The following is a 13,862-nucleotide window of genomic DNA, read 5'->3' on the forward strand; positions in this document are numbered from 1 at the left end:
TGTTTGGATTTAGAATGCCCTTGTGTAGCCCGTGATCCAAATGTCAACCTAGTTTACAAAGTTTTTTTTAATACTACTGCAGTGCTATTGTTTCTGCCCCACTTGTCTATTACTCAAACGGCAGGACTCTGCTCCACATTCTCTGTGGCACTGGGTGGGAGGGAGAGTACTGCAGGTAGGGTTGAAGTCAAAGCTGTGCCCACAAACTTGGTTGGGGAATAGTACTATTTTACATGTAACTGCACGGTGGGCATAGATGATAGAGTTCTCACCACTCTCAGCTGCCTCATTACTGCAGGTTAGGGATGAAGATACAGCTCTCCCCATAGACTTGGGCTGAGAGGGTGCTGCTTCTACTATAGGGTGGGGAAGAAAGTCAGGATCCCACTCTCAAGCTCAGCAAAGGAGGGATACCAGTTTCTGCAAGGCAGGAATGGAAGGAAGCTAGGATTCCACTCACAGGTTTGCAGTAGAGTGCACCACTGCTATTGCAAGACAGTGGTGGAAAACTAGGTTGTACCTACAGACTCTGCTGCTGCAGCATCCACTGACAAGGTGTAGCAGAAGGGTCTCTGTTTACCTAGAGAATGGAAGGTATGGCTGAAAGGTTTCTGTGTTGCTGGGCTGCCCTTTTCCCACTGCGTTAGGTAGAAAGAACAGCCTTTTTTGGGGATTATTTTTAATCTCTGCCAGTTGGCATTTATGGCTCGTGGGCTTCTCTGGTGACCAGGCTGGGATGCATTGGAGGTTAAAACAGACAAAATTAGCCACCAAAGAACTCACTGCTAGGCTGTGGAATCCTGAGGTGCTTAGTCTGCCTTTCAACTTTTACAGTCTTCTGATAGTTGATGTATATGTTTTGTCCAGTGCCTTTTGTTATAATTATCGGGAGTAATAAAAGCATATTTATCCACCTTGTCCAGAACTGGAAGAACTCTTATAACAATGTTTTAGAAGCATGAAATTCAACAAGCTTCAAAATCTAATAATAGTGTTGATATACTTCATACTTTAAGTGTAATACACACAGGTCACAGATTGAGTCAGAAAGGGCTCTTGGTAAAAAGCTATCCCAATATGTTCATTTCAAGCTGAAGACAATGAGGTTGAGAGAGGCTAAATGACTTGTTCAGGTTACTCAGCCAGAAAGTGCTAGAACTGACTTTGAAATGTTAGATTGCTGATTCCCAGCCTGTCCTCTTCCCACTGGGTCATACACACCACTTTTCCCCACGTATACCATACAGTATATCATGTACTCGTGGTTATATTTTCCATTATTGAAGATGAATTTGCTATTTTCAACCTCTTATTCAAAAATGTATATTGTACTCATTATTCATTGTATAGATTTGAGTTTAAAAAACCCTGCTATATTTTACCCAAATGTCCCCTTATAGATATTTATATATATAATTGATCTGGTAGGGTTTTTAAAATGCAGTGATAAAACTTGTTTTGTTATATTCTTTCCCTATGTATAAAAATCCAGTAGAAAGCAAAAAAGTAAAATTGTGATGCATATACATAAAACATCTGAATGGCACTAATGGTTTGGTATTGACTTTTTTCCTTTGAATGTTTGGAGTCATCCCCCAATTTTTTTTTTTTTTTTAAACAGGGTCTCACTCTGTCACCCAGGCTGGAGTCAATGGCGCGATCTTGGCTCACTGCAACCTCTGCCTCCCGATTCAAGTAATACTCATGCCTCAGCCTCCTGAGTAGCTGGGACTACAGGCACGCGCCACTATGCCCAGCTAATTTTTTGTATTTTTAGTAGAGATAGGGTTTCACCATATCAGCCAGGCTGGTATTGAACTCCTAACCTCAGATAGTCCACCTGCCTTGGCCTCCCAAAGTTCTGGGATTATAGGTGTGAGTTACCACGTCCAGCATTCATCTCCCATTTTAAACATCAGCAGGTTCCTAAGTTTATTTGTGACTCAGTGAAGACTGGATAAAGTGATGAGTGAGCTCAGATTTAGGTATTTAAGAGGAGGGAAATGTTTTTTAAACTGATGTTCTCTCTTTTATTTAAATAAGATAAAACTATGTGAAAATATTAGTATGTTATGCTCAATTTTAACAATATATCTCATAGGCTAAATTTTTGGTGGACTGGATATGAAGTCTTTGCCAAAGATGGCAAAGTCATTAAAATCTGCTTTTTATACACTTACATTCACAGTGCGATTCACTAGCCCTGAGCTTGCTCTGAAAACTGCTGCTTCAGGGACTAACAGTATATCAAGATTTCAGCTTGCCATTAAGGCTTTATTTGGTTTTCATACTTATTTATTAAAGTCACATAACTCTTATATAGTTCCATTTCTCTCAGGGAAGCTCTATACTACAAATAATAATAGTAATCAAAGGTCCATAAATGATTTCATTTGTTGAATCTCTTGGTTTGGTAGGTTATTTTTATGTTACTATTAAACCACATTTCTCTCTTCCAATTTCTCAAGTTAATAAGCATAGAATAAACATATGAAAGGAGGAATAAAAAATTCAAGTCACATTTTATTCTATACTTTCTTAAAAATATTTCTATTACTTAGACTACCAACTTTAGGTTACTTTCAAATCTTCTGGGGCTTGATTTTGCTAAAACACAGGTTTTATATCTAGAGAGCACAGAAATCAATTTTTTGAAAGGAATAGCTGATATTTACATTCTATTGACAGGATTAAAGGATAATATAATTACGTTAAGATTTGAAATTATAATCATTCTCTCTGAATGTTCATATTTTAAATAATGGCAAAAATTTGTTTTGAAACGTATCTGTTTTTTTTCCCCCAGGAAAGTGGAATCGTTTGTATTTTAATATGCATCAGAATTATTTTCATAAGCAAAATTAAGCAGAATGCTTTATTCTTTGGGATATTGATGAAAATATTGTTTCCAATTAAAAGGGACTCCACGAAACTTAAGCAAGTCTTACCAATTTCTCACTGGCTTACAAGGACAAACGTAACTCTTTAGGTACAATCAATCAAAACCGTAGTTAAAATAAAAAACATTACTTCCACTTATTTTCTTCAACCTAAAAGGGCTTGTATACCTGAAGTAATAAATACTTACACTTTACTATTAGGAAAACTCCTGCCATTTCCCTTTGGAGGCAGCAAAGATAATGATACACTGAAAATAGGAAGTCACTTTCATAAACAACCCACATTAAACTGACATGTCTGATTTGAAATAATTATCTTTCTTAATTTCTTAGAATATTCTGGTAAGGCTAAGATGAAAACAATTCAGGAACGCTGCTGGAATAATCTTTTTTTAAAGACAAATGTTCGACAGTCTCAATGATTACATAATAACCTATCAGCTTTCCTTTAATAAATTAAAAGAAAACTATTCAAAGGAATTATTCTAAATGAACAACGACCATCCTTTGAACTTGATTTTTAAAGGCTACCTACTCGGGTCATAAATATTCTAGCCGGAGGAGCACCGTTTCCAATCTGCAGTTAGCTATGCCCTTGCAACATCACTTTCTTCACTTCAGAGGAGGCTACAGGAAGGGTGACTTCAGTGGGTCAGACTGTGTAATGCCTGCGATGTCACCTTGCACTGCGTGGTTTTGAATAGCCCATGTAATGTAATGATTAGCATTCTCAGGATTGTCCCTGCTGCTCCCTCAGTTGTCCTTATCACTGTGGTGTGCTTAGCAGCAAGCCAGCGTTTTCAGTCCTGAAGGGACAGCTTGCCTGGTATTAGCTGGATTTAGTCTGACTCCTACAGCAACTTTGCCAGCCTGGTGGTTGGAACATTACCCAATACCTTTACATGATGTTTAAAAAAGGGCTGTGGTGAGGGCTACAAAATTGCTGCTTTTGGCAAACCCTCCTTTAAACATTCCTGACAAGCTCTCTTTTGCCTTGGTGGATTTTGAAAAAAGAAGGCAGAACAAACCAAGCTGTCTCAGGAATCAAAGGCAGATATATACATTTCTTTTCTGACAGCCTGCCATTTTTCTTTGGAAAGAATACCTTTAGTGTTTAGTGGTTAGTGCATTAGTTTACAATTGCTGCTGTAACAAATTATTAATACCACAAACTCCTGGCTTGAAACATCAAGCATATATTACAATTCTGGAGGTCAGAAGTTCAAAATCACTTTCACTGGGCTAAAATCAAGGTGTTAGCAGGTCTGCATTTCTTCTGGAGGCTTAGGGGAGAATCCATTTCTTTCCTTGCCTTTTCCGGTTTCCAGAGACCACCTGCATTCCTTGGCTTGTGACTCCTTCCTGTCTTCAAAGCCGGCAGCATAGCATCTTCTCTTCCCTTTGACCTCTGCTTCTGTCCTTATATCATCTTTATCAACCTCTCGCCTCCTTTTTTTTTTTTTTTTTTTTTTTTTGAGACGGAGTCTCGCTGTGTCGCCCAGGCTGGAGTGCAGTGGTCGGATCTCAGCTCACTGCAAGCTCTGCCTCCTGGGTTTTTATGCCATTCTCCTGCCTCAGCCTCCCGAGTAGCCGGGAGTACAGGCGCCCGCCACCTCGCCCGGCTAGTTTTTTGTATTTTTTAGTAGAGACGGGGTTTCACCGTGTTAGCCAGGATGGTCTCGAACTCCTGACCTCGTGATCCGCCCGTCTCGGCCTCCCAAAGTGCTGGGATTACAGGCTTGAGCCACCGTGCCCGGCTTGCCTCCCTTTTATAAGGATCTTTATTATTGTGATTATACTAGACCTCCCTTGACAATCCAGGGTATTCTCCCTGCTGTGGTTTGAGAGTGTCACCTCAAAAATTCAGGTGTTGCCAATGTGACAGTACTAAGAGATGGGACCTTTAAGAGATGATTCGGTTATGAGGGCGCCTCCCCTGCGAATGGGATTAGATGCTCTTATAAAGGGGCTTGACAGAGGGAGTTGGCCCCTTTTATACTCTTCTGCCACCTCTTGAGGACACTGCATTCTAGGCACCTCCCCTCTGGACGACACAGTTTTCTAGGCACCATCTTGGAAGCATAACTTGTACCCTCACCAGACACTGAACCTGCTGGCAGCTTGATCTTGGACTTCCTGGCCTCCAGAAATATGAGAAATAAATTTCTATTACTTATAAATTACCCACTCTGTGGTATTTTGTCATAGCAACCCAAAACTCCCCATCTCAATATCCTTAATTTAAATGACATCTGCAACATTCTTCGTGCCATGAAAGGAACAAGGAATGTTGTTGTGGGAATTAGAAGTGGACATCTCTGGGGACCTATTTTTTAGCTGATCACAGCTAGTGTACACTCTCTCTTTAAATTCTCAATTCTTTGCATTTGGATTTAGATAGTCAAAGGCCAGATGAGCCTCAAAGCCACTTTAGACCTAAGAATCCCACTATCAATCCAAATATAATTAGTTGTCATAGAAAACAGAACGAATTCAAATCCCAACCCTCTGTGTTTTCAAAATGAGTTGATTCATGCTTGTATTACACATTAATATGGTTCAAATCACACTGAATATAATGCTTTTAAGGACAAGATATAACATAAAATGAAAAATCTCAAGGCTTTTCTTTCAATTCCTGACCTTTACTCACACACAATAAGAGGTAGAGGCTATTAATGTGGGTGGCTGGGGAGATGGGGATGATTTTTTTCTCCTTTCCCCCATATTATTGTCATGATAAATGTTCCAAAACATTTCTTTCCAACATGATTGGGGTTGTAGCATATTCCCAAAGATTATTCATAGGTGCTGTACCTGTTCTCTATTAATAGCTAAGAATTCTTATGTAGATGGCCTTCACTTTTTCAAAATGGAAATGATATACACCCTTACTCATGAAAGAAAAGCTTTTGTGACAGCCATAAAACATTTAAAAAACTGTTGCAGAGTATCAGCTGGTCAAGACAGTCTCATAAAGGCAAACTAGGCTCATTAAGGTCATTGTTCTCCAGTAGGTAATTTGTGCTTTGGAAAGAGTATTCCATATGCCTTTGTGAAACTGCAATGCAGACTGCCTCAATACCTCCACTTTACCAACACTTTCCATTCTACTGTTTCCCTCCAGAGCAAAGGTACAACCATAGCCTTCTATGGTTGGGATGGTTCCTCATCCCAACTCTGGATAACCACCAGCCACAGCAAGGCTTTCCTCATACACTCTGAGCTTCGACTCTGAGCTGAGGCACTCCCTGACGAACACCTCTGCACAGCTCCAAGTCCACACATGTAGGATTCTTATCCCACTCCCTGTGGCAGGAAGGTCCTTGAATGGTGATATATGCCTGGAAACTTATAACATTTTAGTGATACTAAGGGAATAATAACTGAAAGAAGAGTGACTTGGAACATTTTCATGCAACACATATACCTTACTATTCAAAGGAAATGCAATTTAGAAATAAGAACCCAGAAATTCCTGCACATAATGGACAACAAAAATATTCCATTTAAAAATCATGCCACAAAAGAATTGATGTTTATAGTGATAAATCTGACAGTTACTATAGTTACCATTTTGAAATACTTAGTATATTTTTTAGTGTAAAGCTTCATGATAAAAGACACGTAAGAAGACATTTTTTAGTTTTACAAATTAAATAGCGGAAGGAAACTTTTATGACCAAATACTAGACATTTAAAATTTACATGATTATTTTTAAGCCTATGTCAGAATTTAGAGTAGTTTGGATAAATGGCCAGTATTCAGTATAGTTGTTCTATACAAATGGATTTCACGTATATAAACAAGTACTTTATTTCACAAAGTATCTCAATACATCCTTGTGTTGGTTATTTCTGTATGTGTAAATCTCATGGTTTCTAAATTTATATCTAAATATTCATGGTCATATTTTACAAAAAGTATTGGATGTATTTGATTTCAAAATGTCACACAAAATATTAGTGACTAAGTGGTTTTTCAGAATTTGGTAACCATCTTTGAAGATGAATTCACAGATTTTTAAAGCTTCAATCTGATTTCACAAAAATTTAGTAAGGACAATCCAGCTTAACAAGTTATCTTTAAAATTCAGTTTCCAAGGCAACAATCATAGGTCCCTGTACATTGCTTTAAAAAAATCATTTTTATAAATTTAGTTACTGCAACATCAAAGGCAAGTATTAAATATAACTGCTTTACTTTTATCTCCTTTTATCAGACTTTTTGAACAAGCTGACTTTTCTCTTTTCAGTGGACTAATGCCAGATCCCTAGTGTGCTGTCCATCAAGAGCCAGAAGGTTAAGAGCAGATAAAATATCAAATTTCCAAAGTGGCTGCCTGAAAATCTGGCCTACTGCATGTGCATAATACCAAACCAGGATCCAGCCTACTGGATATGTATAACAACAAGTCTCCTTCTACCTTACCTCTTATAACTTCACAGCTGACTCAATCCAGAGACAAGAGCTCTTACCTGCACATTTCACTCCCTGAGCAATGAGACCCCACATAAAGTTGGCACAGTATTCACACCAGTGTGGCCCTCTGAATGTATGGACCTGAAAAAAAAAAGGGGCAAATTCAGGACAGGGAAACACATGGATGAGAAGACTGTTTCATATCAAAGCACGACTACACAAGCCACATATTGTATATATACATGAGAGAGAGAGACATGGGGTCTCACCGTTGCCCAGGCTGGGCTGCAGTGGTGTATCAGCTCACTGCGGCTTCCCTCAAGTGATCCTCCCACCTCAGCCTCCCGAGTAGCTGGGACTACAGGCACACACGACCACACCCAGATATTTTTTGTAGAGATGGGGTTTCACCATGTTGCCCAGGCTAGTCTTGAACTTCTGAGCTCAAGCATCTGCCTGCCTTGGCCTCCCAAAGTGCTGGGATTACAGGCGTGAGTCACCGCACCCAGCCCACAGTTAGTAATGAAGGGGCAACATGGCTGCATTTAGAAGAATCTTGGTTGAGTGAAACTGACAAGCAGTTAACATTTTTCTCAGAGCTTGATTTCTTCTTTGTTTTAGGAATGATAAATCAGACCAATATTCTGTAACTTACTTTTGAAAACTATATAGTGGAGTTTTCCAATGTCCCCTCAGGTGCAAGCACCCTAATCTATACAAATACTGGCATTTCTATGTACTATGCTATTTCTACAGTACTATGACATGAAAAGGCATCAGCAGCCATATAGAGTATGTCTTGGGTCCTGTCAGGAGCTTTTCAGATAATTTACCTTCTGTGACCATGAGTAGGATCACAGATATTAAAGGAGATAATTATTGATGGGTCACATCAGAATCATTAAAGGCCCAATTTCTGTTTAAAACTTTTGATATTTATTATGTTAGCAAAGAGAATAAATGTATTTTAGAAACTGCAGAGCTACAGTTTATCAGAAACATTGTTTAAGTAATTACTCGCTAACCATTCCAGCTCACAAAGGTTCTTTCTACTGTATTTCTTTTCCTTGAAAAAGAAAGGAATCCCCAAAGAAGAAAGGATTCAAATGTTAAGATACCTATCTCTTTTAAATACGGGAAAGAGAAGGCATTCTACGTTAACTCCGATGAAAAAATATTGGTAGAATATTTTGCAGAAGCAATGAATCCAAACTCTAAACATTAAAAAATGAAAAAAAATTTTAATATCAGTAAATTACAATTTGATTCCAACATAAATATCTGCCAAACCACTACTGTACATAATAAAATTCACAGCTAAGATTGTCATTTTTACAACTGCTGTATTAATGTATTGACTAAGTCTTAGAAACCAAGTAAATGATTTTTAAGATACGAAACTTATTTCTTCAAGTGAAAAATACCATAAATGTAAGACATACCATTATGTATTGCATTTAGAAAAACCATACCAATTAAATTATGACAAGCCATTGGTTGTAAGATAAATCCCAAATTCAGAGACATTAAAATGGAAAATAAAATGTGCATATAAGAATCAACGAAATATAGTATATCAGAATTCAAAATACTACATTGGCCCAAATATCCATATAAAGCTGCAATGGATAGCCACGGGTTCACTCAAAGCAGGTATGTGCTTGTGACTCTTTGTTCTTGCCAACTGAGTCTGAGTACAAAATTTTATGTTGATTTTGAAAAGAAGGCCATAATCCCTTCTATGTGTTTTATGGAGGAGGGTCAGGAATGCAGGCACAGTTGCCTCTGGATTGTTCACGATGTTCAGAGCCTGTAAACTCAAAGTATTTCCTGGAGTTGCTGAAGTAGAGCCCAAGATCAACATCCAGATACTCTGTAATGTCCCTGTGTTCTTCCGAGTGGATAAAACTGGATAAAGCAGGCAATCGTGCTTTCTTCTTATGGGAATGAGTGAAGTAGACAGTGCTGATTCAGAAAGAGAGTTATATAATCATGAAACAGCAACAGAATTGTGAAGCTACTTTTAGAGAAAGTCTTTGGGATGCAAACTCACTTATAGGTTGCCAAACCTCAGGATAATCAGTATCATTTACTTGGTAAGGTGACTAAAGATGCAATGAAAGTATGAAGGAAGTCCCAGGAATTATTTTGTGCCTATCAGTTATCTCATGAGAAAGCGTCTGAAAGTTACACAGGGAGAGCAAAAAGAGTAGATGGTGTTTTGTTTGTTATTAAACAAACAGGCATTTGGGAAACAGCACTGGCTACTGAGCTGTTGTAACAGAAGCAGTCCTTTCCTCACCTTCGGGAAAGTAGCAGTGAATGTGGCGTTTCAAAAAGCCTGGGATATTTCTTTGTATTAGATACGCTGAAGGGAGGATTTTAACTGTTGAACTGTCCGAGCAGACCCATGTTCTCCAATGAAAGGGTCACACATTGATCTCAGAAAGCAAACTTTAGGAGATTGTTACTTATTTACAGTTCATTCTTGGGCAGCTTTTTAATGAAGGCATCCTGAGTCATTTGAGGCTGGGTTTTTTTTTTTTTAATCGTTTAGAAGGTAGCTTATGTAGCTCTCCATGAAAACGTTCTAGAAATAGGCCTTGCAGAACCAGCAGCTTACAAAACTGTATTTGTATAACAGGGCTTAACTGGATTCCCTTTTGAATTTTTATATCTAAAACTCACTAGAATTTTTATATCTAAAATCCATATATCTCAAGTTTCCTTTGTTCTGTAACCTTTATGACTCTATGACACTGGATTATAGTTGTAAAAAGTTGATTACTGTAGCCTTTGAGTCTTTTTTTATTCCCCTAAAGGTCATCAAAACAAATACTGATTTTATTCATTAATTAGTCATTTTTATTCATTCATAAACATTTATTAAATGATGGCCTATACAAAAATAAAAAGGGGTTTCTCCTATTAAACACGGTGTGAAAATACTCTAAATCAAAATATTTGCAAAGTGTGAGAGAAGCTGGGAAGAGATGCACCCCGTGAGCTAAGTCCCGAGTTGAAAAGCAAAGATACAAGGCATGAGAGAAACAATGTGGTGTTTAGAGAACTGCAAGGAAGTTCAGTCTGGGTGGAGTGGAAACGACTGTCCTGGCAGGAGACAGGAGAGGCAGACAGGGCCTTTTCAACGCCTACAGATTTGTATTCTGTCCAGTGAACAATACAGAGCCACTGAGGATCGTTAAGGAGAGTGACACGGTGAAGGGGACAAGGCTGAGGGAAGACAGACTAGGTAGGGTGGTGCTATGGCAGTCACCCAGACAACGGACGATATGGATCTGAATTCGGGCACTGCTGACTGAGAAAAAGGGACAAACTGGAGTTATTTAGGAGGCAGAATCAATAGGGCTTGGTAACCAATTGAATCAGAGGCAATGGAGAGGGAAAGACACTGGTCTGTTAGGGTTTAAGGTCTGGTGACTGGGGCAGAATGACATTAACAGACGTACAAAAGTAGAGAAACTGGTTTGGAAGTGAGGTCGGGAGGACTGTGGAAGGGAAAGGGAAGGCTGACTCATAAGAAAGAGAGGGTCACTGATGGAGCAAGGCTCTGGAGAAGTCAAATGTTGGAGACAGAATCCAGGGCAGAGCAATTAGGTTTGAATACAAGGAAAATCACTTTCCCCCTCCCTGAGTTGGAAGGGAAGAGGGCAAGAGGAGAGAGGGCTGGACTCTGCAGGACTGGTGGTGGGGCCTGGGGTCAGAAAGCTACAGGAATTCATGCCTGGCAGTCTACAATCTCTGAGAAGTAAGTTCAGTTGTGGAGCAAATGAGGAGTTTTGGCAAAGTGGGGAATAGGAACTAGAGCTAAAACTGGCCAGGAATTCAGAGAAGGGTTGCTGGACATGAAAGCAAGTTTCCTTTTTGGGTGATACATTATAAAATCATACTATACCAGCCAGTGTCAAGCACATTAAAGAAAAAGTGATGAACATTTTCTTTTTAAGTGGGTGGTTATGCTTTATCTAAATGTTTCACTTTATATGCAGTTTTACATGATCGGTGATGTTTACATCACATACTTTGCCAACTCAGAAAAAGATATCTTTAAAAAATCAATTGCACAAATTACACAACTTAGAATAGCTTTTCAGTTGTACTGTACCATCTAGCACGATGGTAATAGGTGCTGTTTCCTATAGATAATTCTACAGGCACTGACATCTGCAGACAATTTTGTTTACTAGACATTATTGTATTTTAATTACCTCTTTTAAAAATGATGAAATCCGAATGTAATGAACATTCAAAATATAATTAAAAGGCCATAAGTTGCATCTTGAAGACTATTTGTGTGTCGCAGGATGCTAAGGAAGAACTAGGTGGGATATGTGGGAAAGAAGGCCTGGAGGGGCTCACAAGGGTGCAGGGGCTTGGGCCTGAAGCTCTAGATCACAATAGAGAGCGACTTTTGCCTAGAATTGCCACACCCCCTAGAAATCTGCAATCCATTCCTTTGGGTATGGTGCCTGATAAGACATAATTCAAAAGAACAATCAGTTTCAGCATATTACATTATTAGTGAAGTCAAAAATGGTCCCAAGAAAAGCAACCTTATAAGTGGGCCACATATTTTTTTCTAGGCCACCTCCAAAGCTTTTGGTCCATCTTGACAAATGAAAGTGACAGAGTATAAGGCATGAATTACACTTTAATGAATAAAGGGCAAAATGAACTAGTTTTAAAGCCCTCTTATGCAACTGGAAAGAAGACCATTTTATTACCATGACATTTGAGGTTGCTTTTAACCTGTGAACAACTCCTTTCACATTAACCTCTCTGTGAAAACAGAGATGAAAGACTGGATTAATTAATTGATCCCCAGTACAGTCTTATCAGTGAAGGCATTGGTCAGAAGCAGGCTGCAAAGGACAGGGTGGGAGAGGGTGGGCTATTGAGGGGCCCATATGGCACAGGCCAAGTGTCATGTGTCTCTTGGGCAATGACTCAGGTAAAAACTGAAGTCATTCTCAGTTGGGCCTGCCATTATTCAGACTAAAATCCTGGCTTACACAAGGGAACAAACACCCTGCTTCTCATCATGTTTATAGCATTCATATCTCCAGTTTGAATGCCAGTAACAGAAACTGAAAAAGAAATCCATGATATGGGAAGATAAAGAAAAATTCACCATTAATCTTCATTATTCCTTTCAAGTCAAAACAGTCTCTTTAGAAATAAGCATGGATGCAAATAGCCAAGAAGCATGCCAGGAAAAGCTTGCTGCAAATGTAAGCCACGTTGGAGGTGATATGATCATTATGGGAAATAAAATTTTGCTTGGGAAGGTGGCAATGACATTTCAGCTGCAGCTTCTCATTTGGGACTATGATGAGTCAGTTCTCCAGCACACTATTGGGCAATGAGGGGAGAGAACAGATGAACAAAATCGAAACAAAAGGAATGTAGGTAGGCAGGCAGCTGGGCAGCAAAGTTTTTTCTTCCCTCATTTTTATGTTTAGGGTAACCAGAATGCACTCTTTTAAGTGACCAATGTTTGTCTCACCAAGATGGTCTTAAACTTTTTGGTCCATATGATATGGAATTTAGAAATCAAACCTTAATTTTACTACTTCAGTTTAAAGTACTTTGATTTATACTATTATGCCATGAAAAGAAAATACATAATACTGGCTACAATCATTAGCAAGAAATACATACAGGAGTACTTAAATTGGGAGGAATACTTACTATAGGAGTATCTTTAGTATCAAGGTAATACCTTCTTGCCTTGTTGTTTAGTTATATCTAGTCAAAACTACTAACCACTCTATAACTCTGGAGTAATAATTTATAACAAAGAGCAAGGTTTTGGTTCAGTTAATCACCATGATAATGTCAGTTAAGCACTGACATTATGCTGGCCATTCCTAGTCTTCTTGTCTTGATCGAACGGATGTGTAATTGATGACCATGGCAGGAAAGGCAGGAGAAATGCATCAGGCACTTGCTGAAACATAGCTTTAAGCATTGGCCAAGGCTAAGTGCCTGGAATAGAGGGGCATGCCCACTGGCCAGCAGCAGGCAGGAGTCAGAGGCACTAGGCAGCTGGGGAAGGGGCCCAGGTGCTAATGGCCTGTACAACCAGCTGCTACAGAGGTGGTCACACGGGGGAGAATTTGCAGGGTCTTTCTGAGCCACATACTTAACCACACAAGTAGTCAACACAGAAGCATCGTTTCAAAGAGAATGACAAATGACAGAAAATTGGTGACCTAATTTTAAGGGTAAAAAAATTGTTCAAAATTGAGAGAAATACCATAAAATCCTACTAGACATACACTGACCTACCACAAATAAATGATGTCCCTTTAACTGTGAGCAGTAACTACAGGAAAAAGCTAGTAAAATATGGTCATACTACAACAAGAATGACCATTAGTAGGACAGTCACCAGGGCAATATAGTAATTTAGTTCTGCTCTCACATGAATGTTATAAAAATGGTTTATGTTAATTGGTATACAAAACAATATTTTAAATATGTGCAGAAAAAATAAATTATCAATTCTCATAAAA

The 13,862-nt window shown here is 38.8% G+C and overlaps 1 protein-coding gene across 10 annotated transcripts in view; it reads right to left on the bottom strand.

Annotated features, from left to right (window-relative positions):
- Positions 1-13,862, bottom strand: part of CHN1 (chimerin 1) — a 199,665-nt gene that overhangs the window by 16,373 nt on the left and 169,430 nt on the right. For all 10 annotated transcript variants that reach the window (XM_077957229.1, XM_077957227.1, XM_077957223.1 and 7 more), the window contains one exon: positions 7,380-7,464. In XM_077957229.1, the coding sequence (XP_077813355.1) occupies positions 7,380-7,416 (37 nt within the window). In that variant the 5' untranslated portion in view covers positions 7,417-7,464. The remainder of the gene's footprint in view (positions 1-7,379; positions 7,465-13,862) is intronic.

The sequence above is a fragment of the Macaca mulatta genome, chromosome 12 (assembly GCF_049350105.2).
Source record: "Macaca mulatta isolate MMU2019108-1 chromosome 12, T2T-MMU8v2.0, whole genome shotgun sequence".
Taxonomy (NCBI): domain Eukaryota; kingdom Metazoa; phylum Chordata; class Mammalia; order Primates; family Cercopithecidae; genus Macaca; species Macaca mulatta.